This window comes from Lentinula edodes, assembly GCF_021015755.1.
Source record: "Lentinula edodes strain Le(Bin) 0899 ss11 chromosome Unknown C8R40scaffold_16, whole genome shotgun sequence".
In the NCBI taxonomy this organism is placed as follows: domain Eukaryota; kingdom Fungi; phylum Basidiomycota; class Agaricomycetes; order Agaricales; family Omphalotaceae; genus Lentinula; species Lentinula edodes.
Genome location: NW_025764322.1, coordinates 187537 through 200084, shown reverse-complemented (window position 1 = coordinate 200084; position 12548 = coordinate 187537). Strand labels below are relative to the sequence as shown.

At 46.3% G+C, this 12548-nt stretch overlaps 6 protein-coding genes across 6 annotated transcripts; 4 read left to right on the top strand and 2 right to left on the bottom strand.

Annotated features, from left to right (window-relative positions):
• Positions 1-184: 184 nt before the first annotated feature.
• C8R40DRAFT_1044743 (P-loop containing nucleoside triphosphate hydrolase protein) lies at positions 185-5667 on the top strand (the record flags this gene model as incomplete). The annotated part of the gene is made up of 21 exons (XM_046224244.1): positions 185-730; positions 787-1250; positions 1303-1393; positions 1450-1496; positions 1546-1727; positions 1786-2448; positions 2509-2761; positions 2831-3027; positions 3084-3186; positions 3248-3268; positions 3316-3343; positions 3395-3427; positions 3491-3562; positions 3614-3661; positions 3783-4004; positions 4058-4194; positions 4253-4418; positions 4478-4760; positions 4810-4917; positions 4972-5289; positions 5357-5667. The coding sequence occupies 21 exons, from the start codon at positions 185-187 to the stop codon at positions 5665-5667; spliced, it is 4293 nt and encodes a 1430-aa protein (XP_046086708.1).
• Positions 5668-5834: 167 nt separating this feature from the next.
• Positions 5835-6510, bottom strand: C8R40DRAFT_1250669 (uncharacterized protein). The gene is made up of 4 exons (XM_046233691.1): positions 6289-6510; positions 6159-6240; positions 6037-6102; positions 5835-5985 (listed from the first exon to the last, which is right to left on the bottom strand). The coding sequence occupies exons 1-4, from the start codon at positions 6321-6323 to the stop codon at positions 5932-5934; spliced, it is 237 nt and encodes a 78-aa protein (XP_046086707.1). The 5' UTR covers positions 6324-6510; the 3' UTR covers positions 5835-5931.
• On the top strand, positions 6435-7360 carry C8R40DRAFT_180821 (uncharacterized protein). The gene is made up of 7 exons (XM_046234274.1): positions 6435-6546; positions 6599-6636; positions 6694-6753; positions 6806-6810; positions 6864-6883; positions 6979-7188; positions 7249-7360. Exons 1-6 carry the CDS (start codon positions 6519-6521, stop codon positions 7155-7157), a joined length of 330 nt encoding a protein of 109 aa, XP_046086706.1. The 5' UTR covers positions 6435-6518; the 3' UTR covers positions 7158-7188; positions 7249-7360.
• On the bottom strand, positions 7358-9172 carry C8R40DRAFT_1170199 (uncharacterized protein; the record flags this gene model as incomplete). The annotated part of the gene is made up of 7 exons (XM_046231496.1): positions 7358-7419; positions 7482-7493; positions 7544-7623; positions 7682-7728; positions 7792-8058; positions 8111-8118; positions 8173-9172. The coding sequence occupies 7 exons, from the start codon at positions 9170-9172 to the stop codon at positions 7358-7360; spliced, it is 1476 nt and encodes a 491-aa protein (XP_046086705.1).
• A 56-nt stretch (positions 9173-9228) lies between these two features.
• On the top strand, positions 9229-11553 carry C8R40DRAFT_180563 (Prenylcysteine lyase-domain-containing protein). The gene is made up of 8 exons (XM_046234270.1): positions 9229-9571; positions 9629-9813; positions 9863-9939; positions 9992-10193; positions 10244-10381; positions 10433-10959; positions 11024-11304; positions 11359-11553. The coding sequence occupies exons 1-7, from the start codon at positions 9322-9324 to the stop codon at positions 11184-11186; spliced, it is 1542 nt and encodes a 513-aa protein (XP_046086704.1). The 5' UTR covers positions 9229-9321; the 3' UTR covers positions 11187-11304; positions 11359-11553.
• Positions 11394-12548, top strand: C8R40DRAFT_180406 (HIT-like domain-containing protein). The gene is made up of 7 exons (XM_046234269.1): positions 11394-11619; positions 11690-11715; positions 11781-11820; positions 11892-11950; positions 12011-12120; positions 12181-12204; positions 12263-12548. Exons 1-7 carry the CDS (start codon positions 11600-11602, stop codon positions 12407-12409), a joined length of 426 nt encoding a protein of 141 aa, XP_046086703.1. The 5' UTR covers positions 11394-11599; the 3' UTR covers positions 12410-12548.

The following is a 12548-nucleotide window of genomic DNA, read 5'->3' as shown; positions in this document are numbered from 1 at the left end:
AATGCCAGAATTCCGTAATTTCTATGCTCTTCCACATTGCCACGACGGTGACATAGAACCATGCATGCTCATACTCTGGTTAATGACTGCTCAAGTCCCCATGGATGTCTAACGCTGAACTATGGAAAACTTTGCACCTGAAAACCTCTAGACTTCCGGTCTTGTATTGGACCAGAATCAGATCATGGTGCAAGTCTCTACTGATAGCAACGGATCCCTCGTCTACCCTCATCGTCCATGGCACTCCAGAGTTCCCTTTGTTTCCTCCAAAAGCTCCCCACCACGGGCGTCTCTGGATGATGCTGATGTTTTGCCAGAAAATACCGCGTCCTGGCTATCGTACTGCACGTTCCAATGGATGACTCCTCTCCTAGCTACAGGCTATGCACGACCCATCGTAGCAGAGGACTTGTACGATCTTGGCCATGAACGTGCGGCGGAAATGTTCGCCGATCGGATTACGCAGAGCTTTGAGAAAAGGGAGCTCGTAGCAAAGGCGTTCAATCATCGTCTGGACATGGACGAGGTTGCACCACCACTTTACAAGTCATTTTGGTGGGCCATTACAGGCCAGAAAAAGGTTAAGCTGGCACAATGGGCAACAAAGGCAAGGAAAGAGCCTAGTCTCGCGATGGCCTGTAACGACGCAGTGTTTTTCTGGTTCTGGACTGGCGGATTCTTTAGGCTCTTAGCAGATGTTGGTACCATACTGAGTCCTTTGATTCTGAAGGTGACCTTATTGTCTAACTTCCATCGAACCTTGTACTTATTTTCCATCGTTTTTAGGCCATTATCGATTTCGCAACCACTTCTCAAAATGATGTCTCTGACGATTCCGGAATTCCTTCTATTGGGCCAGGCATTGGTCTTTGTGTAGGGCTCTTCGCAATTCTCATCGTCATCTTCCTCTGCAACGCCCAAGCATATTACCGGGGATATACCACTGGTGTCATCCTCCGTGGAGCATTAATCCATGCTCTTTTCATCCGTGCTACCAAGCTCACGACTCGCTCTCGATCTGCGGGTGGCTACACTATAGGCAAAATCACTGCTCTGATCAGCGCTGATGTATCGCGGATCGATTTTTGCATGCCTTATTTCCATATGACGTTCACCGCTCCTGTGCAGATGATCATCTGCCTCATTATCCTTTGTGTTAACCTTGGATATAGTGCTTTGCCTGGATTTGCGTTTTTCGTCCTTGCGAGCCCAGCGCAAGGGAAGATCACGAAGAGATTATTTGAGCTTCGGTAGGTGTTGAATCTTCCTTGTGACCTCGTTCTTATGATTCCTCTCGAAAAGAAAACGAAGTATGATCTGGACCGAAAAACGAATCAATATACTACAAGAGTTGCTTGGGGGAATGAGGGTCATCAAGCTATTTGCTTGGGAGGTATGCCCTCGTGCTATTTTCGCTCATCTGCTCGTTACTAGATATTGATTGATCAGCTCCCTTTTCTGGACCGTGTTGACAAATTCCGAAATCAAGAGATGAAGTGAGTTACTTGATTTCCGGCGTCAGCTCACAGTCTGACATTCTTGTAGATTTCTCCGTACACGTCTCATGTGGCGTTCGATTAATAACGCATTAGGCTTCGCTCTTCCAACTCTAGCTGCAGTTATATCTTTCATTGTTTACGCGTCGACCGGACACGAGCTCGAGCCTGCCATAATTTTCTCTTCACTGTCGCTTTTTAATTTGTTAAGGACACCATTAACTTTCTTGCGTGAGTAGAAAATAACAGTTTCGTCCTAGCGAATTAACACTTAGCCTACCCTACTCAGCTGTTGCCCTCTCATCCGTAGCGGACGCTTACAATGCCATTCAACGTGTTCAAGCGCTCATGATGGCGGAAATAGTGACTAAACCCCTTCGTATCGAACCGAATTTACCGAACGCTATCGAAGTGAGGCGGTCGTCATTTACCTGGTCGGATACTGTTTCAACTTCCGCTGCTGCAGGCTCTACTCCGAATGCCGGACTTGCGGCAAGGAAGGCGATGGACAATATTTCGAAAGGGAAGAATGACGATCAGCATAATAATAATGAAAAGGCTTCGTCTACCACGTCGCCAGATAAACGTTCGAGCCCGGCATTTTCTTTGCACGATATCACTCTTACCATTCCACGCGGTCAACTCTGTGCTATCGTCGGTCCTGTCGGTGCAGGAAAGTCGAGTTTGCTGCAGGCATTGATAGGCAACATGCCTGTGGTAGATGGGCCTCTCAAAGAGGGGGAGAGTGAACATAGGGGAGAGGTAGTGTTCGGTGAAAAGGTCGGCTATTGTCCGCAAATCCCATGGATTCAGAGTGCGACCATCCGGGATAATATCACATTTGGACGGCCTTTCTTTGAGGAGATGTATTGGAGGGTTGTTGAGGCCGCAAGCTTGTTACCTGACTTTGCAATGCTCGTGAATGGCGATTTGACGGAGGTTGGAGAGAAAGGTTCGTAGTTGCTTTTCGACTTCACGTTTGAGTGCTTACATAAGATTCGAAAAATTGTAGGTATCTCCCTTTCCGGAGGCCAGCGTCAGCGTATTTCCATTGCCCGCGCGCTCTATTTCGAAACTCCCATCATCCTGTTTGATGACTCCCTTTCTGCGCTTGATGCTCATGTCGGACAAGCTGTGTTTACTGATGCCATTCAAAACATGCTCAAAGGGAAGACAAGACTGCTTGTCACGCATCAATTACATTTCTTGCCATATGTTGATTGGGTGATTTGTATAGAGCAAGGGCAGGTCGTGGAACAAGGAACGTATCAAGATTTGATGCGGAAAAATGGAGAAGAAGGTTTTGCAAGATTTGTGAATGAGTTTGGAGGTAGTGGGGTACTGGGACAGGAAGTTCAGACCGGAAAGTCCGACTCGGAGATGGAAGAGAGGGACACACAGGAAGTGAAAAATGAGCAAAAGGCAATTGATGAGGCGGCTGGTGAACGGGCTGAGCAAACTAAAGCAAAGCCCCAACAACAGAAGCTTATGCAAAGCGAAGACAGGAACGTAGGGTCTGTCGATATTAAAGGTGAATATGAAAGCTTGCAATCTACACCATTTGTTAAATTTCTGGATGTTCGCAAGTCTACATAGAGTTCCTGGAAGCCGGCGGTCTGGGGTACACATTTCCTTTGTTTGTTGTTGCCGTATGCTTCTTCCAGGGATCTAGCGTGCTTAGTCCGTATTGGTAAACGTTTTTAGGCTTATACTGTTCATCAATCTATTAACAATCAATCTGATCATGGCAGGCTCGTTTTCTGGGAGGATGAGTATGTCTTTCGTTCGGGGTGAGAGCTTGTACTAATTCGGACCGCAGAAAATTTAACATTTCCCGAGGAGCCTATGTAGGTCTTGTCTCATACTGCGATGTCGTTGCTGCTCATCTCTTGCTGCAGATGGGTATTTACGCTGTCCTGGGTTTTGCTCAGGTGAGTCTCTAAGGGAATTGATTGATATATCATCTGCTCACCCTTTTTCTTTCTTCACTTCAGGCATTTGGTCTCTTCTCCATGGGAGCTGTATTTGCTCTTTTTACATTCAACGCTTCACAAGTTATGCATAGGGTATGTTGCGAGCTCTTACAAGTTAGTTACTATTAAATATTTTGGTTCAAGCGCGCTCTGAGGCAGGTTGTGCACGCTCCCATTGCATTCTTCGAGTCAGTCTGGCTGTAAAGATTTTGTACAAGAACTCAATTCACTCTTCTTTTTCTTTTCATAGCACTACAGTTGGTTCATTTTTTCAATGTTAACAGTTGGGATGATCTCACCGTTATTCATTCAGCCCCTCGGCCGCATCATGAACCGTTTCAGCAAAGATATTGACACCCTCGATAATGTTCTCGGAGAGGCTTTGCGCCAGTTCCTGGGCACCGCTGTTCAAGTCATCGGGTCTATCGTCCTGGTGTCTATCATTCTCCCATGGTTCCTCATCGCCATCGTCTTCATTCTACTTCTGTATTATTATATCGCGATATTCTATCGTGCTAGTGCCAGAGAGTTGAGGGTATGTTTTCACAAGGGCACATGAGGACTGACTTCTTATGTATTCATTTTCAGCGCATAGATGCAATCCTCCGTTCACAATTATATAGTCACTTCTCTGAGTCAATGTCTGGTCTATCGACAATCCAGGCTTACGGGGAAACGGAAAGGTTCCAGAAGGAAAATGCAGCTAGGATCAACCTAGAGAACCGGTGAGATCCCTTCTCCCTTTGAAATTATGATATAAGCTGATGATCGCGAACTCGGAAGTGCTTACTGGCTCACTGTCACCAATCAACGCTGGCTCAGTGTCCGACTCGACTTCCTAGGGTCTCTGATGGTGTTTGCCGTTGCAATACTCGCAGTCGGTACGAGGACTAGTATATCACCTGCGGAGACAGGGGTAGTCCTTTCCTATATGCTTGTGGTTCAACAGGTATATTTGCTTACACCTGTCGCATGTCTAAGGCGCTTATAGTTTACTTGAATTTGTAGGCTTTTGGATGGGCAGTACGGCAAAGCGCCGAGGTAGAAAATAACATGAACGCCGTTGAGAGGTTGATTTACTATGCGACTGAGATTGAACAAGAGCCACCTCATGAGATACCGGAGAACAAACCCCCACCGGAATGGCCCTTTGCTGGAGCAATTGAGATGAAAGATATTGTGGCGACGTATCGACCTGGTTTACCCCCTGTGCTGCAAGGAATATCAGTCAAGGTAAACGGCGGAGAGCACGTAGGGATTGTGGGCAGAACCGGAGCAGGGAAATCGACTAGTGAGTCACAACACTTATGCGTTACTGGTACGCACCCATATGATCCTAGTTACGATGGCGCTGTATCGAACGATGGAGCTGCTATCTGGTCATATTAAGATCGACGGCGTCGATATCTCGCATATTGGTCTAAGAGACCTTCGCCGCGCACTCACCAGTACGAGGGTCTTATCCTCAAAAGCTTCATTTTATTTATTCGTCCTTGTACTAGTTATTCCTCAAGATGCGATTTTGTTCAGTGGTGATCTCCGATCCAACTTGGATCCATTCGGCCAATACGACGACGCCCGTCTGTGGGATGCTCTTAGACGCTCGTATCTCGTTGAACCAACCAAATCCGGAACTTCTTCTCTAGGAAAATCCACCGGAATTGAAGAGGAGGATAACACGATAACGGATTGTGGGTTAACACTGGATAGCCGGATTGAGGAGGGAGGAGCAAATCTTTCTGTCGGGCAGAGAAGTTTAGTCAGTCTGGCGCGAGCATTGGTAAAGGACTCAAAGATTATCATCATGGACGAGGCAACGGGTGTGTCCAATTCCTGCATTGAGTCGCAGAATACTGATTGGTATCGCTGCATTGCTTGCGCACGTAGCTTCCGTCGACTTCGAAACGGATCGCAACATTCAAAATACGGTGCTGTCTGAGTTTTCGCAGTGCACCTTGCTATGTATTGCACATCGCCTGCGAACAATTATTGGGTATGATCGTATATGTGTTATGGAGGAGGGGTTAGTGAAAGAATTTGATAAGCCAGAGGTACTTTGGAAGGACGAGCGAGGTATATTTAGAGGCATGTGTGACCGGTCAAACATTTCAATTGGGGATATTCGAGCTGCTAGGAAACAGAGTCTTGCGTGCTCTGGCGCAGATGATATTGGGACGATGGTTTGTGGCTCTTTCTGAGCGCATGCAGACATAGAGTGGTACTCAAATATTGACTCTTGTTACGCCTCAAGCAATCGCTTGTAGCTATCATACATACTGATCTAGAATGGAGGGCTTGTGGAGGCTTGTCAGCGTACGTGCTTTCTGAGAACAAGCTGATTAGATCTGCTTGGCCACCGTTTCATCCTGGATGATTGAATTGCTCTAGTCTCTACAAGGGAGATACATGATGAAGGATTATGTGTTCCGGGTCATTCATATAAGTTACATTCGCACTGCTAACTATTCAGAATCTTTGACCTCGTTCAATTCATGCGCCAATTTTACGACATCGTTCTGCAGAGCCGGTAATTCATAACGCTCACAGAAGAATTTTGAGGAACTTACGCCTTTGCGACTGATTTTTACCGCAGGATCGTCTTCGCCTCGAGCAGTACGCGTGACAGTGTTCCCCTTGAATTTGAGCCATGAAAAGATATTCGGGACGAGTGCTAAGTAAAAACGCTAACTTTGTTGCTGGTGACCTCTACTTTGCCGTCAGCCACGATTTCTTCGATAACACCAGAGGGATTTCCACCACCCCATTTCCACCTGGATCCGACTCAACATCAGGGGTCAACTTTATGGCTATCCACTCACGATACTTCTTGCCCTTTGCTCAATTTGTCTACCATGAGTGTGTTATGGTTGTCAATGAATAGATGGGGGTTTTATTGAAAAAGACATAGCAGACGGACGAGTAATTATATATACGGAAGATACTCAGACAAGTCAAGATTCGACGTCATCAGCTCGATGTGAGGAAATTTCCCACAAGCTCAAGCTGTGTATAGCAGCTGATCAATTTTTCAAATTTCAACGAATCAACCATGCCTAACGATCTATACGCTGTAGCTGGTGCGAAATTCTCCAGGGCATGCTCAAATTAATAATTAATGTCAAGCTGAAGATTTCTGTCTTATTCCTATGGGTACCGGTGAACCCTCTGTGCGATAAACATCGTTATCGATTATCGAAGGTTGGCGATTGACTTATATATACCAGGTCGCTGGATATATTGCGGAGTGTCAGAGGATTCTGGAAAAATCAGGGCTGAAATACAAGGTCTGACTCTTACTCGTCGATGTCTGCTGTGTACTTATTTGCATTTCTTTAGATGCAGTAAGATGGCATCCGAGTTCTGGTTTTCTGAATTGCTAACGAGCTGCTACTAGTGGATATGGAACAAATCTAGGTCCGTCCACAAATTCCTGCTCCTGATATCGTCCTGAGCGTCCTCGAAATCCGGATCGTCAACCTTGCAACCCCGTCATCTTTCGCTCGAAACAGAAGGACCATGGTCTGAAGTAACAAAGGCAATTCATGACTGCCATCTCGCTGTTCATGCGCAAGGCGCTCCTCGTATTGCTACGGATATCCGCATTGGTACACGGACAGATCGAGAAATCGCACCAGGCACGGGCAACGAAGCAAAGGTGAAGAGAGTTGAGGATATCTTGTCAAAGTGATTCCGAGTCTGGCTGCTGGTCAAGGAATTAGGTAAATTTGGACAAGAGTGGAGAAAGATGTAAGATATTCATAGACAAACTACATATGCAGCAGCAAGCAATCTTCGTTCAATAACTGTATCAACTTGTATGAATGACTGCTATGTATGCATACAACAATTCCATCCAGTCCAGTCCAATCTTCATATATGTAGATCACTTTATGTAAAATCCATGAGAGCGCCCGAATGGGCAGGTGGTACTTTCCACAACCAAAAAGGGCCTGCAACGATTGAAAAATCAGCGAAACCTGTATTTTGCCACGGTGGGAGATCAAGGACCTACCAACTGGGTCACCTATGGAAGAATGAACATTGGAAATACAACTGACAGATGTCAACACGAACCTTGGTCATGCACCGAAGTGCCCCAACTACCGACAATACCCGCTGCGCTGGCGATACCACCAAGTTGTACTCCTTTCGAGCTATTGGACGCTGAACATTTAGCTGACACTCGATCTCCTCTTGAAGCAGAAGACGTACCACCAGAGTGTGCTCAAATCATGTACAGCGCCCTGTATCAAATCATACTATCATTAGATTTTTTTAGAATTCTCTCCAAGAGAAATGTGAATCCCAACATAAGCACTGACAAAAGTCCATCTGATCGTCCCGTCGATGCCGATACAGACATTGCCCTCAACTTTGGCTTCGTTTCCACTCACGCCGCGAGAGACGCCACAGAAGAAGAGCGTCGGGTAGCGGGTTTTGAGGTCTTCTAAGTCAGGAGAGGGAGTATAGAAGCGCAGTTGGCTTCGGGAGACGAGGTACAGTTTGATTTCGATGAGACGGGTGGCTTCTCGAAAGCGAGAGTCGCGGAAGAATTCAGCATTGCGAGGTCCATGTGCGACGTTGGAATACTGGGAAAGGTTTCTGAGAATTGACAAATACACCGTAGGCGCACGCTCTTACATTGAAAGCTATGAGAAACGGAAATTAGTTCGTTCACAAGGACGAAGGAGATTGCCACGAACCGAACAGATCACTGGATTCCATCCAAACAGTCAGGTCCAGAATCTTCAGTCGATACAATGTACAAGACGTTACCGATAGTCCATGAAACAGACATATCTCCGCCAGGTTCCTAAATATAGCAATCGGTTGCGGGGTTCCGAGATAAGAGACTATAGACGACGCACCTTCAACTCCTGCCCAATCGATATCCGAGCACGGTCCAGGGGCCGAGAACGCTTGCGTGTTCTCAAGGCCCAAGGATGGTACGGTTGTGGCCCACGAGCCGGGAAGTTCTCGGAGGTTGGTTAGAACTACATTGCCCAGATGTTCGATATGTTGCCAGTTGACGAAACCATTGGCCAGAAAAGGGCCCCAGTGAGTAATGGGTTTGTAGTTTCGTATATCGTAGACGAAACATCGACTTTCGATACGACGAGCGGCGACAACTTTCGTAGACTCCTCCTCGTCGGACGGGTCGTGAGTGAGCGAGACGTAGGCCCTCAGGCGCGAGCGTAGTTGGATCGTCTCCGAATCCGAGTCTGTCTGCAGGATGGGTTGACTGAGCATGTGCGTTTCCCGCAGCACACGATCAAGCCATTGTAGATTGGAAGAAGGCTGTTCTTTCTCTTCTGAATTTTTGATAGCGGGAAGAGCCTGCAATGCTGCAGTAACGAAAGTCTCCAGTGCTCGCCGTCGTTCATGAGATTCTACATTCTGTGCTCGTCGTGCTATGAGTTCTGCCTCCGTTCTACGTTGCAGTACATCTTTCCATTTAAATGGTTCTGCTGATACTTCATCAACTACAAGCGTCTGGATGGATTTACGAGGATCATCGTAATTGTTAAGAAACAATTCTCGCCAGAGAAATTGGTCATTCCCAGAGTATACGAGATCGAAGCTAATACGACAGACTTTGGCAAAGGTCGCAACGTCCGTAGGTTGACAAAAGACGAGGATGTGATGTATGATTTCTGGTGGAATAGATAGAAGATTAGCCACAGGTTCAGAAGCGGTGGTCATTGTACGGAGCTCAATGCGAGGCTGTATACATGAGGTGCATTTCACCGCACCCGGTTCCCGATCACTGGGCGTCTAATATAGTTCCCACACACCGGCCCGGCACGCTGCAACGGAGGAACTTTCGCAAGTCTTTGCCTCAACCGTGAACGATGCGGTCTCTGTTATTCTTGTCTTTGGTTTCGGCCAGCTTCGCGCTCCAACTCCCATTCAAAGTTCCGTTCTTCCAAAGCACCGTTCCTCCAGAAGATGACGAACCTGTCCGTGGGACACCCAAGATTGCAATCATTGGAGCAGGCGCCGCAGGAAGTTCTGCTGCATTCTGGATTTCTAAAGCACAAGAACGTTTTGGCGTTGACGTCGAGGTAGACGTGTATGAGAAGACATCTCGTATCGGTGGAAGTGAGTGGCTCTTATTGATCATAGTCTTTCCTGCTGTTTGTGACCTTACTTGTATAGGAAGTCTTACAGTATATCCTCATGGCAACGATACATTTGAACCTGTCGAACTGGGTGCCTCCATCTTCGTCAAGGCCAATAAAAACTTGTGGAGAGCTGCTCAGGAATTTAACTTGACATTGCGAGACCTCAGCAAAGAAGACAATGATTTGGGTATATGGGATGGAGAACAGCTTCTACTCAATGTGTGTCTTGTTATTTTCGGAATGGTATTTTTCATGAAGATCATCTCAGCTAGGGAATCACTGGTGGGACACGCTGAAAGTCCTTTGGAGATATGGAGTTATGCCTCCTAGGCGTGCAGAAAAACTGCAAGTCACATTGATTCTCCAACTATACAATACTAACGACTTCACCTCACAGTGTCGCTGAAATGCTCAAGCAATATTCCACACTCTACACTGCTGATTCACCAAAATGGGACAACATTACGGATCTTGCTCATTCGTTCGGTTGGAAGAATCTGATAGAGAGTACTGGCGCAGAGTTTTTCACATCCAACGGTGTTTCCAAACAATATGTATTTGAACTAATCGAGGCTGCTAGTCGCGTTAATTATGGCCAGGTATATTTCCTCTTCGTCGTGATTCATCTGTCATTCATTGAGATTCGTAGAATATTGATTCAATCCATGCTCTCGAGGCTGCTTGCAGTATCGCGGCCAACGGTGCCTCCCAAATCGAGGGTGGCAACTGGCAGATCTTTGAGCGCTTTTTGAACCATTCTCGTGCCAATGTTTTCACAGACACAAAGGCATGCTCGTTTCGTGGCCGCCGTGATCTCGTGTTTCTAATTTATCTTCAGGTCACCCGCATCACTCAAAAGGAATCCAAGTCTCGACCATGGGTGGTCCACAGCGCCAAAGGCCCTACCGGCTACAAAGCTGTCATCCTTGCAGCACCTTTCCACCAAACCGACATTGAGTTGCCGTCCACGCTTGCATCTCAAATCCCCGAACAACCCTATGTCCATCTCCATGTTACGCTCCTCACCACCACATCCCCAAACCTCAACCGCGAATATTTAGCCTTGTCTCCCAATGAAAAGGTTCCCAGTATGCTATTGACCACGTACGACGGCGTCCGTCAAGGGCGCAAGGCTCCCGAATTCAACTCGATTTCATATCATGGAAAAATCAGTGAGGACGAGTGGGTCGTCAAGATTTTCAGCGAATCACCTGTAGAAGACAAATGGTTGCAATCCTTATTCAACGATCAAGTTGGCTGGGTGCATAGAGCAGAATTCGACGCGTATCCCAAGTTACCACCTACGTCGAGTTTCCCTCCCGTCAAATTGGATCATGGACTGTTCTATGTTAACGCTTTCGAGCCGTGAGTTGCATCAACCGAATAATTCAGCCTAATTCAGCGATACTCATGTCCAACTCTCGTTTAGATTTATATCCACTATGGAAACTGAAACGTTAGCATCTCGCAACGTCGTGGATCTGCTGCTCAATGAAGAATTCAGTTCGAGTATCTGTGGACCACGGATCTCTGGATCTACTAAAGATACTGCCGCGCCGGATAGTGATTTCGTGTTTGGATGGGATTGTTGAGTGAGAACTTCTTTGGATAATGCTTTTTGCTATGTATACTGTTACAACGGGTTTGAATCGGTGAGATTTAGGAAACATCTATGATTGTCCGCAAAAAATATACTATATGAGTAGATACGTACATATAACTCCTATCATCTGAATACTATACGTTACTAAGTTCATCTGCCAGGACTGTTTGGCGACGGACGTCAGCGAAGAGGTGCTTTCTTTGATTCAATGAATGTTCAAATTCATGCTATAGGGAACATAATACACCCCAAAACTCGAATCAACTAGCAGCAGATCAAAAGGCTATAACGTGACCAAAATATTCGTTTAGTAGCTACTTAGGACCGAGGTGGATTTGAAGTTGCAATTCTTAGATTGAACCTCGATATAGCTCGATATAGCTGGACACGGCTACGCCTTCGATGTCACACTCAGACGACCAGTACGCCCCTTGGAATTATCCTTGACATTATTTACCATTCTGACCCCTCGCCTTCCATCCCGTTTCATAGATGTCTCTTCTGCATGATAGTGAAAGGTTCATTGATCTGCTTCCCTCCCCCCTTGTTGCATGATCTCAGTGAATCTTCATCGGATTTTCAGGAACGATTCCCTGCTTCAAAGTCTATGAAACAGAACACAGGCAAGAGAGCATTTGCTGCAGATTCCGCGCGATGATGGATGATTAATGATTAATGATTATCGATTCGTTAGTCTGGCGTTCTTGGATATCAGTCCGGTGTCTGAAGGCCATACCCAGGTGATACCAAAATGTAAGGAACTAGTTACCGTGACGACAGTCGTTCTGAGCTCATTCTCATCATCCACAACAGATCATGCTGTGACTATTGCAGACCTCCCCGATGAGTACTTGGCAGATATCGGGCCAGTGGTCAAGAAGGTCGCTTTGGCTACTGGAGCTTCAGCTTACAATGTTCTCCAGGTAAGTTCCTGTGTAATCAATACAGCATTCAGTACATGTAATTGATTGTCGAGTGATCAGAATAACGGGAAAATAGCATTCCAGGTGCGAGTAGTTTTAGAGTTTATGCCAAACCAAGTCCTATCTTCTGACTGTTCATAAGCACGTTGATCACGTACATTACCATGTTATTCCGAAGACGAGTGAGAAGGATGGTCTTATCTTGAATGTTGATGTTAGTTGGCCGCAGAGGAAGGCTGAGAAGGAGGAGCTGGCGGCTACGCTAGAGAAGATGAAGGCTAGGATTTAGTGTTACTGTAAGACCAGTGCAAGAACTTGTAAATTGACCCTGGATAATACTATCTTCTCGGAGCGGTTCTATGTCCCAAATAGTTAAAACCTCTTGACACTTTGAGTCGAGGTTATAGAAGTGTTATAGAACGGTTCTG